The following is a 14,145-nucleotide window of genomic DNA, read 5'->3' on the forward strand; positions in this document are numbered from 1 at the left end:
TCGCTCTTTCTCTCTCTCGTGCTGTTACCGAAAGGAAGTTGAGCAATCACGCGTTAGTGTTTGTTTTCTCTTCAGCGGGAGTGAGAGCGTCTCCGCTCTGCTCTGATTGGTCGGTGGCGCTCGCCCGTACCCCTCGGTCCGCACGCGGATAAAAGAAGGCCCCGCGAGCCTATGAGCGCTCACCGCGCGCCCCAAACTCACCCGCGCCAACAAACTCCATCCAGACCTTCTGAAGAAAAGACCGCGCACAATTAGGCGAGTTTTTTACTGTCCACTCCAGAGCGTTTTTGGAGTTACACCCCCCCAAACCCCAACACTCCACCCCTCCTCCTCCTCCTCCTCCTCCATTCCTCTTCCCCTCCCTCCTTATCCTTCCCCCCGACGCACGCGCCGTTCGGGTTTAGCTGGACTTCTTTTTGCCCCGCGCCCTCTCTCTCTCTCTCTCCCTCTCTCTCTCCGCTCAGGAGTTTGTCCTTCTTTAAACATCAGTTTATGGGATTGTCCGTCCCCGCAGCTCTCTGCTCGGCCCAGTGTGTGTTGGCGGCTTTTGTCCTGAGTGGACTCTCCGCGTGCGCGTTTGACTGAAGAGCAGAATGTCCACTTTACCGGGGACAGTGCCGAGGATGATGCGCCCAGCTCCTGGACAAAACTACCCCCGAACCGGCTTCCCCCTGGAAGGTGGGTCAGCTCCGCACACCATTCCCGCAGTCCGGCCTTTTTACTCGACCCGGCAGATTCATTTACCTTCTTTAGATTTAGAGCCTTTCTGTTCTGTTTTTTATGTAATTATATTTTTTTCATAAAAAAAGGAAAATATATATTCAATCGTACAATTTTGCATTTTTACCCTTTATTTTCTCGCACTTTTGTACTTTCACTTTCCTTGGTTTTATTTGATCCTGTTTTCTTTATTTTCTTTCCTTTATGTAGTTTTTTTTTCCTTTTTTCTTTTTCCTTTTTCCTTCCTTTTTCTCTTCATTTAATTTCCAACTAGTAAGTGGTGCATCATTGCGTATTGTGGCTTTTATTTTTTAACAAAAAATATGTTTTTTCCATTTTTCCACCAGGGTTTATATATATATATATATATATATATATATATATATATATATATATATATATATATATATATGAAAGAAATATATAAATAGATAATAAATCAATTTGGATTCCTGATAAAAGATTTTAGACCTAGTTGATTAGTTGGTTGGAGTTGAGCTCGGAGCTCGTTATCACGCTATTTGATGGACATTTCAGTGATTATTTTTTCATGGACCCGCAGTGGATGAGAAGTGAATTGAGCATGTAAATAATAATGTGGAGCAGTGTGTGTGTGTGTGTGTGTGTGTGTGTGTGTGTGTGTGTGTGTGTTTAAGCGCTGGAGAGAAGCTACATTAATATCTGTAAAGCAGGAGAGAGAATAATGAGAGCGGACAGTGGCAGCTGCAGATTCCTCACAGACCCACTGAGACACTGACACATTAAAGCCTTTTACACTGTAAACACTGTCTCTTCAGTTCAGCCTAAAAATGTGGTAGCAAGCAATTTCACTGATTTTATTCGGCTCAGTAGATACTTTAAATAAAAAAGGAAAAATGTAATTTACAGGAAATAAAGTAATATTTTACATCAACCTGAAACGCTCCAATCAGCGCCTGCTCTGTTCAGCTTTTTATCTCTAAAACACGTTTAAACACTTTAAAGACTAAATGAAATCATTTTTTACGGTAAGATTGTTTTTCTTTTTTCTTTCCATTTTCTTTCTTTTTTCTGTTCGTTTCCGTATTTCTTTATTGTTTGTATTTCTGTGTAAGTGTGTTCTTAGCGGTGTGTATTTGTGTGTGTAGTGTAAGTTTGTGCAGTCGGTTATGTAATTTAGTTAAACGGGCGATTTTAAATGTGTATCAGTAAAGTGAGATCTGAGCTGTGAGGATTCTGCGGTGTTGATTCAGAAGAGAAAGTCCAGTAATTTAACTTTATATTCACTCTAATTGTAAAAGAGGGTTTTTTCCTGTGAACATGTTGAATTGTGAAAGTGAGCGTGTTGCGCTTGTTTTCTAGAAAACTCTCCTTCCGTGCGGAGCTGTGTTTGTAATGCATTCTGTTTTCCTGGCCGCAGTGTCCACTCCTCTGGGTCAGGGCAGAGTGAATCAGCTCGGCGGAGTGTTCATTAACGGCAGACCGCTGCCCAACCACATCCGCCATAAGATCGTGGAGATGGCGCACCACGGCATCAGGCCCTGCGTCATCTCCCGCCAGCTGCGCGTGTCGCACGGCTGCGTCTCCAAGATCCTGTGCAGGTACCAGGAGACCGGCTCCATCAGACCTGGAGCGATAGGAGGGAGCAAGCCCAGGGTAAGAAGAGGACATAGGAGTACAGATTCTGTTATTATTATTATTATTATCATTATTATTATTATAGCTAGTGCTAGTAGTATTGTTGTTGATGGTGGTATTGTTACTACTGTAATAGTATTATTATTATTATTATTATTATTATTATAGCAATAATAGCATTAGAAATAATGGCAGTTAGAAAGAGAACTAAACTGATGTGATTATTTATTTTCAAACTGTCCACAATTAAACTGAATCTCTATCTCTCATCTTTCCCATCCCTATACCCCTCTCCCTCTGTGTATTCCTCTTTCTTCCCCTTTATTTCTGAATTCCACCCTAAAGCAGGTAGCCACTCCGGATGTGGAAAAAAGGATAGAGGAGTATAAGCGTGAGAACCCAGGCATGTTCAGCTGGGAGATCCGAGACAAGCTGCTGAAGGACGGAGTGTGTGACAGAAGCACAGTTCCCTCAGGTGAGGCCTCATCTGGTAAGCACAACTTTTACAATATTCCCACGCCTCTTACTGATCACTTCACTTTTACAGTATTCCTACATATCTTACTGATCACTGCACTCTTACAGTATTCCCACACCCCTTACTGATCACTGCACTTTTACAGTATTCCCACTCCTCTTACTGATCACTGCACCTTTACAGTATTCCCAAAGCTCTTACTGATCACTGCACTCTTACAGTATTCTTACATATCTTACTGATCACTGCACTCTTACAGTATTCCCACACCTCTTACTGATCTCTGCACTTGTACAATATTCCCACACTTTGACTGATCACTACACTTTTACAGTATTCTCACTCCTCTTACTTATCACTGCACTTTTACAGTATCCCCATTCCTCTGACTGACATCTAGAACCTTTATAACATTCCCACACCTCTGACTGATCTTTGCACTGTTAGAATATTCCCACTCCCCTGACTGATCACTGCACTGTTGCAGTATTCCCACTCCCTTGACTGATCTTTGCACTGTTAGAATATTCCCACTCCTCTGACTGATCACTGCACTTTTATAATATTCCCACTCCCCTGACTGATCACTGCACTGTTGCAGTATTCCCACTCCCTTGACTGATCACTGCACTGTTAGAATATTCCCACTCCTCTGACTGATCACTGCACTTTTATAATATTCCCACTCCTCTGACTGATCACTGCACTGTTACAGTATTCCCACTCCTCTGATTGATCACTGCACTTTTATAATATTCCCACTCCTCTGACTAATCACTGCACTTTGATGGTATTCCTACTTTTTTTTTTTGACTGATCACTGTGCTTTTATAATATTCCTACTTCTCTGAATGATCACTGCGCTTTTATAGTATTCCCACACCTATGACTGATCACTACACTTTTATAATATTCCTACTTCTCTGACTACTCTCTCTTTACAATATTTCAACACCTCTGACTGATTGCTATAACTTTTACAATATTCGAACACCTCTGCACTTTTACAGTATTCCCCCACTTCTGATTAATCACTGTAACTTTTACAATATTCCCACACCTCTGACTGATCACTGCACGTTTATAATATTCCCACACCTCTGACTGATCACTGCACTTTCATAATATTCCCACACTTCCCACACTGATCACTGCATTTTTGCAAGTTAATTAATGTATTATTACAGCCTGTTGATTATAATTAGTATGGACATATAAACGTGAGATAGTAATTACTGATTAATATAACACATTAATTATTTTTACTATTATTATTATTATTATTATTATTATTAGTGGTAATAGTAGTAGTTGTATTTAACATTTGCAGGGTATTCGGTTTTTTAAAATTGTTTTACATTTAATTTTTTTATCTTTTCATTTCATACATTCTTCCACGCCATCTCAAAGGTTTTATTGTTATTATTGTAATTACGACAATAATAATAATAATAATAATAATAATAATAATAATAATAATAATAATAATAATTATTATTATTATTAATACTATTATTGTTATTATTACTATTATTATTATATATTTGATTTTTGAATAACTATTATTATGTAACATTTGCAAGGTATTCGATTGTTTTGCATTGTACTGTTTATCTTTTATTCCATATATTCGTCCACGCCCTCTCAAATGTATCATTATTATTATTATTACTATTATTATTATTATTATTATTATTATTATTATTATTTAACATGTTGTTCGCTTTTTTTATTGTTTTACATTGTACTGTTTTATTTTTTATTCCATATGTTCTTCCACGCCGTCATAAATGTATTACTGTTATTATTGTAGATTTTAATATTATGTTGTTTCCTCAGTTTAATCCTTGTAATGATCTTCTCCTTTACAGTGAGCTCCATCAGTCGAGTCCTCCGCGCCCGGTTCGGAAAGAAAGAGGACGAGGATGAGTGCGATAAGAAAGACGAGAGCGGAGAGAAGAAGACCAAGCACAGCATCGACGGCATCCTGGGAGACAAAGGTAAAAACCCGGGGAGTTTCTGTCTTCTTCCTGCGAGGCTGTGGTCGTGTGGTCATTGCGGCTCATCTGCGTTTCTCCACCTGCACATGCGAGCTGAAAGCCCCTCTGCGGGACAGCAGCCTCGGCTCGGTCAGAGCGGGGTTTGGGGGGTTTACACTGATAGGAAGGTTAATTCGTGCTCGTTTGTTGAGCAGCGCTGTAAATCAGGCTCGCTGTGAAGCTGTCAGTCCAGCCGTTTGACTGAACCTCCTCCTTAATGATTTATACCGGCCGTGTTTCGGGTCCCGCGGAGCCCTAAACGCTCCCTCCAAACGGTAAGTGACAGATGAGCGATGTGGCGATCAGATTCAATTACACCCCGCAGCGGCACTGCGCCCTAATCTGCCCCTCAGCCGCACCTTCCCCGGCCTTCACACCTCCGGCCTACTCCTCTGAACGGCCCGCGCTCGTTTCTCTCCTCTGGGCGGAGGAACATTCCGCTTCCAAACGCGACTGACAGTCCGTCATTCACTAAACTTGAAGATGAACTTCGCTGCGAAGACCCCCGCTCCACTGAAGGCCCTTTTTCCCTCGCGCTACAAAGGCCACATCTAAAAAGCGAGGAAGGCATGGAGAAGAGGAGTAGATCCGTCCTTTCACGTTCAGAAAGCCGTAAAGGAGGGAGAGAAAACTTGCAACAAAAGGCCGAGAGGAGAACTGAAGGCAGATGAATTATTCAGTGCGCCCCGCCGGTAGATAGGTTTGTAATATTATGGGCTCGTCTGTTGGAAGAGAATGAGATTTGGAGGGTGCAAAATGGTTTATTCTTGTTTGGAAATGCCCACTGCTCCTTTTTTTTTGGCCCATCGCTGCTCTGCTCCTGAGCTGACGGGCTTGGTTGAGGGGGGGTGAGGAAGGAGGGGGTCTTCTCTCACTTATTTTAATGGCACATAGTGTGTGTTTAACATGAGACCCCGTGGTGGCTCCCAACTCTGCCGAAACATAGCCTGCAATCTTAGCCAGAGCTTCACTGCGAATTACCCCCATTTCTCCTTTACAGTTTAGTTTTCATTTAAACTCCATTCATTTGGAGTTTACTGCAATTCAAACGGCGAACGTACAAAAATGCATTATTATATTGTTATTACGCATTATTACAGGACATTATTATTATAATGCGTTATTAGTTCACGTTAGTAATGCTGCTTTGAGCTGACCTGATTTTGTCGTTTGCAGATGAATTGAAACGCGATTGTTTTCAAAGGTGAAAGACAAAAATGTGTTGTGTGTTTTTTTCATGTGGGAAATTATGTGCATATATATATATATATATATATATATATATATATATATATATATATATATATATATATATATATATAATTGAGGAACGTGTTAGTGAATCTATACTGGCAGTATGTTTTCGGTTGTATATTCTGGTGGTAAATTGTCTAACAGTTTTGGTTGCTGAAGCTTCTGGCTGTTGAAAATGGTAAACTATTCATATCTATATTTCACAAGGAAGTAAATGTGCAGAGTGGACAGGCCGTGCACGGGCTCGTCGTGTTTATTTCTGCTGGTTTATTTATCGCAGTGAGCGTGTGTGTGTGTGTGTGTGTGTGTGTGTGTGTGTGTGTGTGTGTGTGTGTGTGTTTCTCAGCCCGTTTCTTTCCACGTGGTGACACCCGGACTGTTTTCTTTCAAGACGTAAAAAAAGGAAAAAAAAACCCTCGTCGTCTTTGGGCTTGTTTCACTCGATCATCGCGCTGGCATTTAATAACGTTAAGACTTATTAGAGCTGCTAATGAAAACGGTGTGCAGTGAATGGGGGTCTATGTTGGAGGGGTGTAATAGCTCTCAGGCATGCGGCGCATCAGCACTCGCTGCTCGGCAGAGTCCTCGGCGCACAAACGATATGTTGAAGGGTTTTAAAGCAGATTAAATTGAGCCTTTTATTTCTCCTCCACTTTCATCTCTGAGCGCCTCTCGCCGGCTCGCCCTGGGCGCGAATTCATGAGATGTTGAAGGTTCTCTCGCAGTTGTCGGGGGGCTTCGTAGCCCCATACATTTGATTTATTTGCTCTTTTTTTGTTGTTGTTTTATTTTAGTTTTGGATCGCTCCAGCTGATGTGTCGCGCTCAGAGGAACGAGGGGGAAAAAAACGCGCGAGCGCACACCAAACACGCCCGTGTCACATAGAAACAAATAGCCTAAGCCAGCTGTTTACGAGCCTGAAGAAAGGAGAGTCATATTTAGCCCCGCATTTAATCCCGAGGAGAGAGAGAAAAAAAGTCCATTAGCAGCGCTGCTCGCTCTCTCACCTAATTATGCTGTATATTTAGATCACACATTTGAAGTGGCCCCGTTTTGCCATTAGCTAACCTGCATGATCTGAACACGCAGCGTGGCCAGAAATGACTGGATACACACATCATTTACAGTATTCTCATTATTATGGTGGATTTTTGATATTTTTATTTATTTAATTTATTTCTTCTTTATTTACTAAGACGTGTGATTCACAGTCAGACTGACGTCAACGCATTAATGAAGACCTGATCACTTAGAAGACTCGCTTTAAAGCAGCGCAAACACACAGACGAATGAAACACGTTCAGATTCAGAGATGATAACACAGAGCTGTCAATCAATCGCATCGTTTGTCCTGTTCGGTTTAGAGTGACTCTCTCGGATACAATACAACCCAATTTACGACTGTCTTTATGAAACGAACCCCCAGCTCATGTAACAGCGCAGAAGCAGGACATCTATTCAGGCACAAATGGTGAAAACAACGCATTTTAATTTCGGCAATTTCCCTCAGTTTCGTCACTAAAACCTGATGTTCCAGTCTGATCAATCTGAGCGAACCTCACTGTTTTTTTTTAAATAAATGAAGACCCTCAGCTGGTGACTGAGCATCCTCAGCGGGCAGTGGTCGCTCTGCTGGCCTGTTTAGAGAGAGAACCTGAAGTTAGGGGCTGTGAGGAGAACGAAATAAAATTCGTTGAAAGAAGGAGGGACGGCGGGATGAGCGCAGAGACCACTTCAAACAAACCCATCTGGAATGGTGATAGAGAGCTTTAGTGAAAGTATGGGGAAGTTATTTAGCTATTAATAACATTTTTTCCTCGGGCGCGCACAGTCCCTCCATCTGCACTTTCTCGCAGCTATTTGGCTGGGTTGAAATTGAGGGAGACCCAAATGTTGGGCAGAGATAACACAATCATCAGAGCGGCGCTCCTGTGCTGCGCATCAGTGTATTAAACTCGGATTAACCTCCCCGCGCTGCCTCCCACCGCATTTCACTGCAACTCTGCGCGCGCCTCACACACAATGCACAGCCTGGAATAATAATAACAATCATGATAATAAAGGAGAGTGCGCTGATTTCATCATCATCATCATCAACAACAACAACAACATTAACGCCAACATCAACAACAACAACAATAACAATGAAATAATAATAATAACAATGCTAATAATGCTAATAATAATAATAATAATAATAATAATGATAATAATAATAATAATAATAATAGCCTTCCGCCCAATGACAGCTGGGATAGGCTCCAGCACCCCACCGCGACCCAGAAGGATAAGCGGTTTATTTGATGGATGGATGGATAATAATAATAATTTAAATAGGGTATAATTGCACTAACTCAGTCGTCGCAATCATCATCATCATCATCATCTAACACTAACATCAACTATGACAATAATATCAACAACAATAACAATGAAGTAATAATAATAATGCTAAAAATAATAATAATAATAATGACTATATAACAATAATAATAATAGCTATTTAATTACACTGATTTAGTCATCGTTATCAACAACTGCAGCTCCATTAAATTAAATGTGAATATATATATAAACTAACAGCTCTTATAATAAAAAACAATGATAGTAATATAATATATAATATATATTATATTATTATATTACAGTTATTAACTGAACTGATTCTGTCTGTTGTTATCATCTACACAACAAACTACTACTACTAATAATAGTTGTTTATCGATTGCTGTTGTCACATCAATATTAAAATATATGCAATAAATTATCAACATTTACAATTTTATTCAAATTGATTCAAAGCCATAATACATTGAATTTACTTGATTCCAGTGTGTCCATCATTTCCACATAAACTAAATTTGATTACATCACTACAATTGTTGCCAAAAGTAAATGAATGTGATATAATGTAATATATTTTATTAATGTGGAAATGATACTTGATTCAAATAAATTCAGTGCAGTACCTCTTTATTGTGGTTGGGCAATGTGGAACTGTTCACAGAGTCATTTGCAGTAGAGCTGAATGCCATGCTGTTCTGCTCTGTGCAGTGGGGTAGCGGAGCAGCCAGAATAAAGTCCTAAATCCACATCAACCGAGAGACACAGCTCGTGGAACAAATCAAATGGAATAAAAGCCCAGGGCTCAGTGAAGAAGAGCTGCAAACAGCCCCCCATTCCCTCACTGCTTCCTTCTCGGTCAAACTCCTATTCCCACACATGGCTGTTTCCTGAAACCTTTGGCTATAAGATCATGAGCAATGATATCACTGGCTGTTATGCTCTGCATCTGCTCCTGGACTCCAGCTCTTAAAATGAATACACACCAAATTTCTTCTCATTTTAAAGAATGCTAGTTAGCATTTTCCATATAAACCAACAGAGATTGACAAGAGCTGGTTTGCGTTCTTTTCCGAATATGATTTTGGACATTTTAATAAAGGTAATAAAGGAACTGCAGTGCTAATTCACTTAGACTTTCATTGCAAAAGGTCAAACACGGTGTAACACACAGTCTTGTGGTCACATTATGCTGGGCAGATCTGCTGACCTGTTAACCTGAGGCAGGTCCCACAAGCTAAAAGTCCTTCTGTGTGTGTTTGAATCTTTAAAGGGCAGAAAGAGAGAGTAGGTGCAGGGAAGGCGAGGCTGCCGAGGGGAAATTGAGAGGCTTAAAGTCTTTGATCTTTGGTTGCTTTGGCTTATCAGAAACACTTGTGGTGACACCACGACAATGGGAGTTCATCATATTACAGACTGCCAGTGCTGCTTTCAAGCCTGCCTGTCTATTAATTAAACTATTTCTTCCTATGTGGGACAGGGACTATCTGAGCACCCATTTGGGCTTTGAGTCGGTTTTTCTTTTCTTGTCCTTGAAGGTAGAAAAAGCATAATTACTGAAACTTTTCAGTAGAAGACACTGGGATTTTTCTCTCCCATATTAATGTACACTGAAAATGTACCAAGCACAACATCTGTTGCGTGAATGAAATGTATCACATCAACAGAATTATTGCCAAAAGTAAGTAAATTGAAAAAAGTAAAAAATAAATAAGCATTTTCAAAATGGAAACTTTGATGGAGAAAGCAAAAATGTTCCTTACATTTAATGAAAGTTAATGTAAAGCAATTTAATTCCAAGTAATTTTGGGCTATTTCTATTGATCCGTTCATCATGAAATTTATATACAATGGAAAAAATAGGGAATTTTTTTGGATAGCGATGATATTTTGTTTACGTGTAAATGTTGTGCAGGTTCAAATCAAGTAAAGTTTTATATCACTTTTTTCAGTGTGAGCACAGAATTCTTTCCCACTCAATAACTTTAAAAGCCCCCATCCTTTCATCACTGGCGCCTCAATCAAATTACATCTTGAAAGTGCAGAAGCCTTCAGTTTAGGCCCTGGCATGCAGTAATTTCTAGTGTTTAGCCTGCTGGTTTAAGTGGATCAAGTCAGAAATACTTTTGTCATTGAGGGAGCCTGGCAGTGCGCAACAGGCCGGGGACCATCTGGGTACATCAGAAGCCCCCAAATGAACAAACGACAAGGGGAAACTCCTGCTGACAGCAATAAAAGTGCTGGCCTTCGGGCTTCCTATGTAGTGCCACAGAAGAGGTTTTGATGGTCGAGCTCGCCATCTTTTCAATGCTGCACGCTGCTCATAAAACTCTTGGTGACCCACATAAAGACATGGATGTCTGTTTCAGCCCCAAATGCCATCAAAGTGGATGACTGTGAAGACGTTGCTCTTCAGTCTATTGAAAGGAAGCCGGCCTACAAAACCCAGTTTTCTAACCTGTGTCTGCTAATTAGATCACACTAGGCTAGGCCTACTCTTCATTATTTGTTTACATTCAAGTCATACAACCAGTTATAGGAACTGATATTATGTGGTAGTTAGTTAATGAGTCTTTAGGACAGAGGCCTCTCTATAACTCTTCACCCCAAAGCACACAGAACATGTTGATGCATTATTGTCTGTTTGGCTTTCTAACAGCATTAATGGTCTCTGTGGGAATACAAACATACCGAAAGAGGAGTTACCAAAGTGGAAAGGGGGGGGGGTCTTTGAATGGAGTTGTGTATGTGTCTCAGCCCACTCCTTTGCCATGGAGCGTTCAGTAGCTTTTCCTTAATCCCGCTTTCATTTTTGCCGACAAATGCCAAGAATCTTGTCCGGAGACCCAATGGGAAACTGATGGGCTAACAAAAGGGGGATCCTTCCACAAGGCTGCACAAGGCACTCATAAAGCCTTCAAGAAAAAATAGCACTAGGCCTATACATTTAGACTAGCTTTCAAACGCCATTAACCATCACTACAGCTAGTAGGAGACTGTTAGTTTGGGAACTTTCATTGCAAAACAAAACCTTATTTAGTCTGCTGGCTTCATGCACTATGGGTGATAGGCTGAGTAAAACAGGCTGCATGTTCTGCTATCATAGCAGACAAAGGTCAATGCATCTGATTTAAAAAATATGGAATTCAGATGGTATCTCAGGGCTGTGTGCAAAATTAGACCTGCGTGTCATGTGGCCATCTAGGAAAAAGGTGTGACTAACGGGACGCTATGGGTCATGGAGCACTGCCATATTTCAAAATTATTACCTTTACGTTCATGTGCTCCAATAGTTTTTCAATTTTAGTCTGCTAAAAATCACAAATGCACACTTTAGGGCTGAATTGTCCTTTATTTCTGTAAAAAAAACAAAAAGTAGCCGTAAATATATTTTTTGCTGATGTGAAATTTGTCAGTGTGTTATCAGGATTTTCCTGCGTTTCAGTTACTTGTGTTTCAATTGCTTATGTCAGTTAAAGTCAACTGTCTCCTATTATTCTCTTAACCAAGCTTTGTTCTCTGAATGGCCTGCCGATTTGTTTGACTAAAGATCGTCACTGATGTCTCTCAGCCTCCTCAGCCGACTTAAATACAGTCACTTTAAGTGGTAGAAAGGAAAGGGGAAGCTCTCTTGTTTTGGCTTCTCTGCGTCGGCCATTCAGGCAAGTTGATGAACTCCTCCAAAAGTTTATTAAGAGGAGGGAAACAAAAGGGCCTGAAGCCTTTCGGCAAGCGGGGAGACAGTTTATAAACTGGCGGCCATTGTTCCTCAAAGGCAGATGCATGAATACCTTTGAATGGGCTCTATCAAACTGACATGATCAAGCTAGACAACAGCATGTTAAAAGGAAAAGCTCTCCTTTCTGCTGCACAGATCTGTATATTTCCTGCATTAATGTACATCTGCGGTAGGAGGGCTCCAAGCTGGGTGCGCTTGCCCTCAGTCAATACCCCGAGTGGGGCTCTTTAGACTGTTTGAAGTAAAGGTCTGTGTTCCGCACGCCCACAGTGGGCAGCAGGTGTCACGAGTCTGGGAGAAGTATGGTAATCTTAAGCGCGGAAAGAAAAGGGTCACCCTCCTTTTTAACGTTTTAAAACAGAGTGTTTTCCAAGTGAGTGACTTGCAATTGGCTTTTTGTAGTATTGGATGTTGTCTTAATGCAAGTTATAGGATTTGCATTTCTATGAGGTTTGAAGGTTTCAAATGTGCATGCGCTGCGTGTAGTTTGTCTTGTGAAGCTATGCTAAAATAAAGTCATATTTATTTGTATGTAAAATTTAGATAGACATATATATATGAATTATATCAATATAGTAGCTGTATTTTCAGCATCATAGTAAAAAGCAAAAAACCAACACAGAAAAAAGCTCATGTCAATGAATATCTGCTGCATGTTTTACTAGTAGGTCTATATCTTTTACCATATAGATATATACTCTTAGCACACAAAGCGCTCTGTATCCTCACTGTCGAAAAAAACTTTCTCAACTTTTAATGTTAATTAATGTACAGAGATTTATATTGAAGTCATTTTAGAGCATTTCTGGTTGGTTCATCAAAAATAAAAATTGCAAAAAATGGAGATACATGGTTTTATTTTTCTGACAGCGCCAATATGTAGTATCAAAAAGGGGTTCCATGACTTGTAATAATAGCAGAACCCTATTTGGTGCTATAAGGACCCATATTCATCAGGTTTTCTATCATAGAGAACTATTTAACTGTGCAAAAAAACCCATAAAGGTCCATACGGCGCATGGACATTTTCAGTCTGCAGTCAGTCTACACTCTATCTTTTTATCTTTGTTTACTGTTGACTATTGAAAGTGGTGAGATATCTCTTTCTGCCCCATTGGCAGTGCCTTCAGCTGCTCTCATTTAGACCACTAAGGATAATTGTAACAAATAACAAGAACTTAGTCAAACAAAGAGTGCTCTGTGTGTAGTGTGGTGTGGCTAAAGAATAATGGGTGTTGTGATTCGTGACCCTTCTCGCCCACACTTCACTCGCACTAAAGGGTAGTGTCCCACAAGAGACGGTCCAAGATGGAGGGGTTGTTCACACGCAAGGCAACCCAGTCACCCCCCCTCCCTGTAGCTTTTACCTTTACTCTATAAGAGAGCAACAAAAAAGGGGTAAGAGTGAGGACAAAGCAGGACTATCTTCTAAATGAAAATGCAGACTAAATGTGTCTTTCAATAATTAACTCACCAATCTGCAGTTGACTGTTTCATTCTTCCTCTATGAAAAATGTGGAAAATGTTTTGATTTTTCAGCTGTATCAGCACAATAATATCTCTTAATGTCCAGTTTATCTTGTCTCTCATCTCTTTTTCATTGCTGACACTATGAGAATGCATGTTGTTGCTTCATATGTTTGAATATTGCTTCCAGGAGATACTGAGTTTGAATCTGTCTGATGGATTCACCACCTCAGCCAGATAATTCAGCCTATAAATGAGCCATAATTGCTCTGGTTGGTGTGAGAAACCTGCGCAGTCTACAATATGCAAAGTCTACAGTGTACAAAAGTTTAAAGACCTCCTGGCAAATAACATGTTTAGTTGATTTTCAAAGTGAAAATAAGTCAACGCATCCTCTATGAGGAATTTGACATTTTCTGCACATTAATGCTGAGTTTAATAGAAAGTTGAGCAGTAGAATGAGTTTATTAGAAAATAATCATAAATTA

General features: G+C 40.2%; 1 protein-coding gene across 3 annotated transcripts in view; it reads left to right on the forward strand.

The window, feature by feature from the left end:
- The first annotated feature begins 202 nt into the window (after positions 1–202).
- Positions 203–14,145, forward strand: part of pax7b (paired box 7b) — a 65,104-nt gene continuing 51,161 nt past the window's right edge. For 2 of the 3 annotated variants that reach the window (XM_036591531.1, XM_036591532.1), the window contains exons 1-4: positions 203–678; positions 2,120–2,355; positions 2,683–2,827; positions 4,687–4,815. In XM_036591531.1, the coding sequence (XP_036447424.1) occupies positions 594–678; positions 2,120–2,355; positions 2,683–2,827; positions 4,687–4,815 (595 nt within the window). In that variant the 5' untranslated portion in view covers positions 203–593. The remainder of the gene's footprint in view (positions 679–2,119; positions 2,356–2,682; positions 2,828–4,686; positions 4,816–14,145) is intronic. The other variant, XM_036591533.1, reaches the window with a different exon arrangement.

Source organism: Colossoma macropomum, unplaced genomic scaffold (genome assembly GCF_904425465.1).
Source record: "Colossoma macropomum unplaced genomic scaffold, Colossoma_macropomum, whole genome shotgun sequence".
In the NCBI taxonomy this organism is placed as follows: Eukaryota; Metazoa; Chordata; class Actinopteri; order Characiformes; family Serrasalmidae; genus Colossoma; species Colossoma macropomum.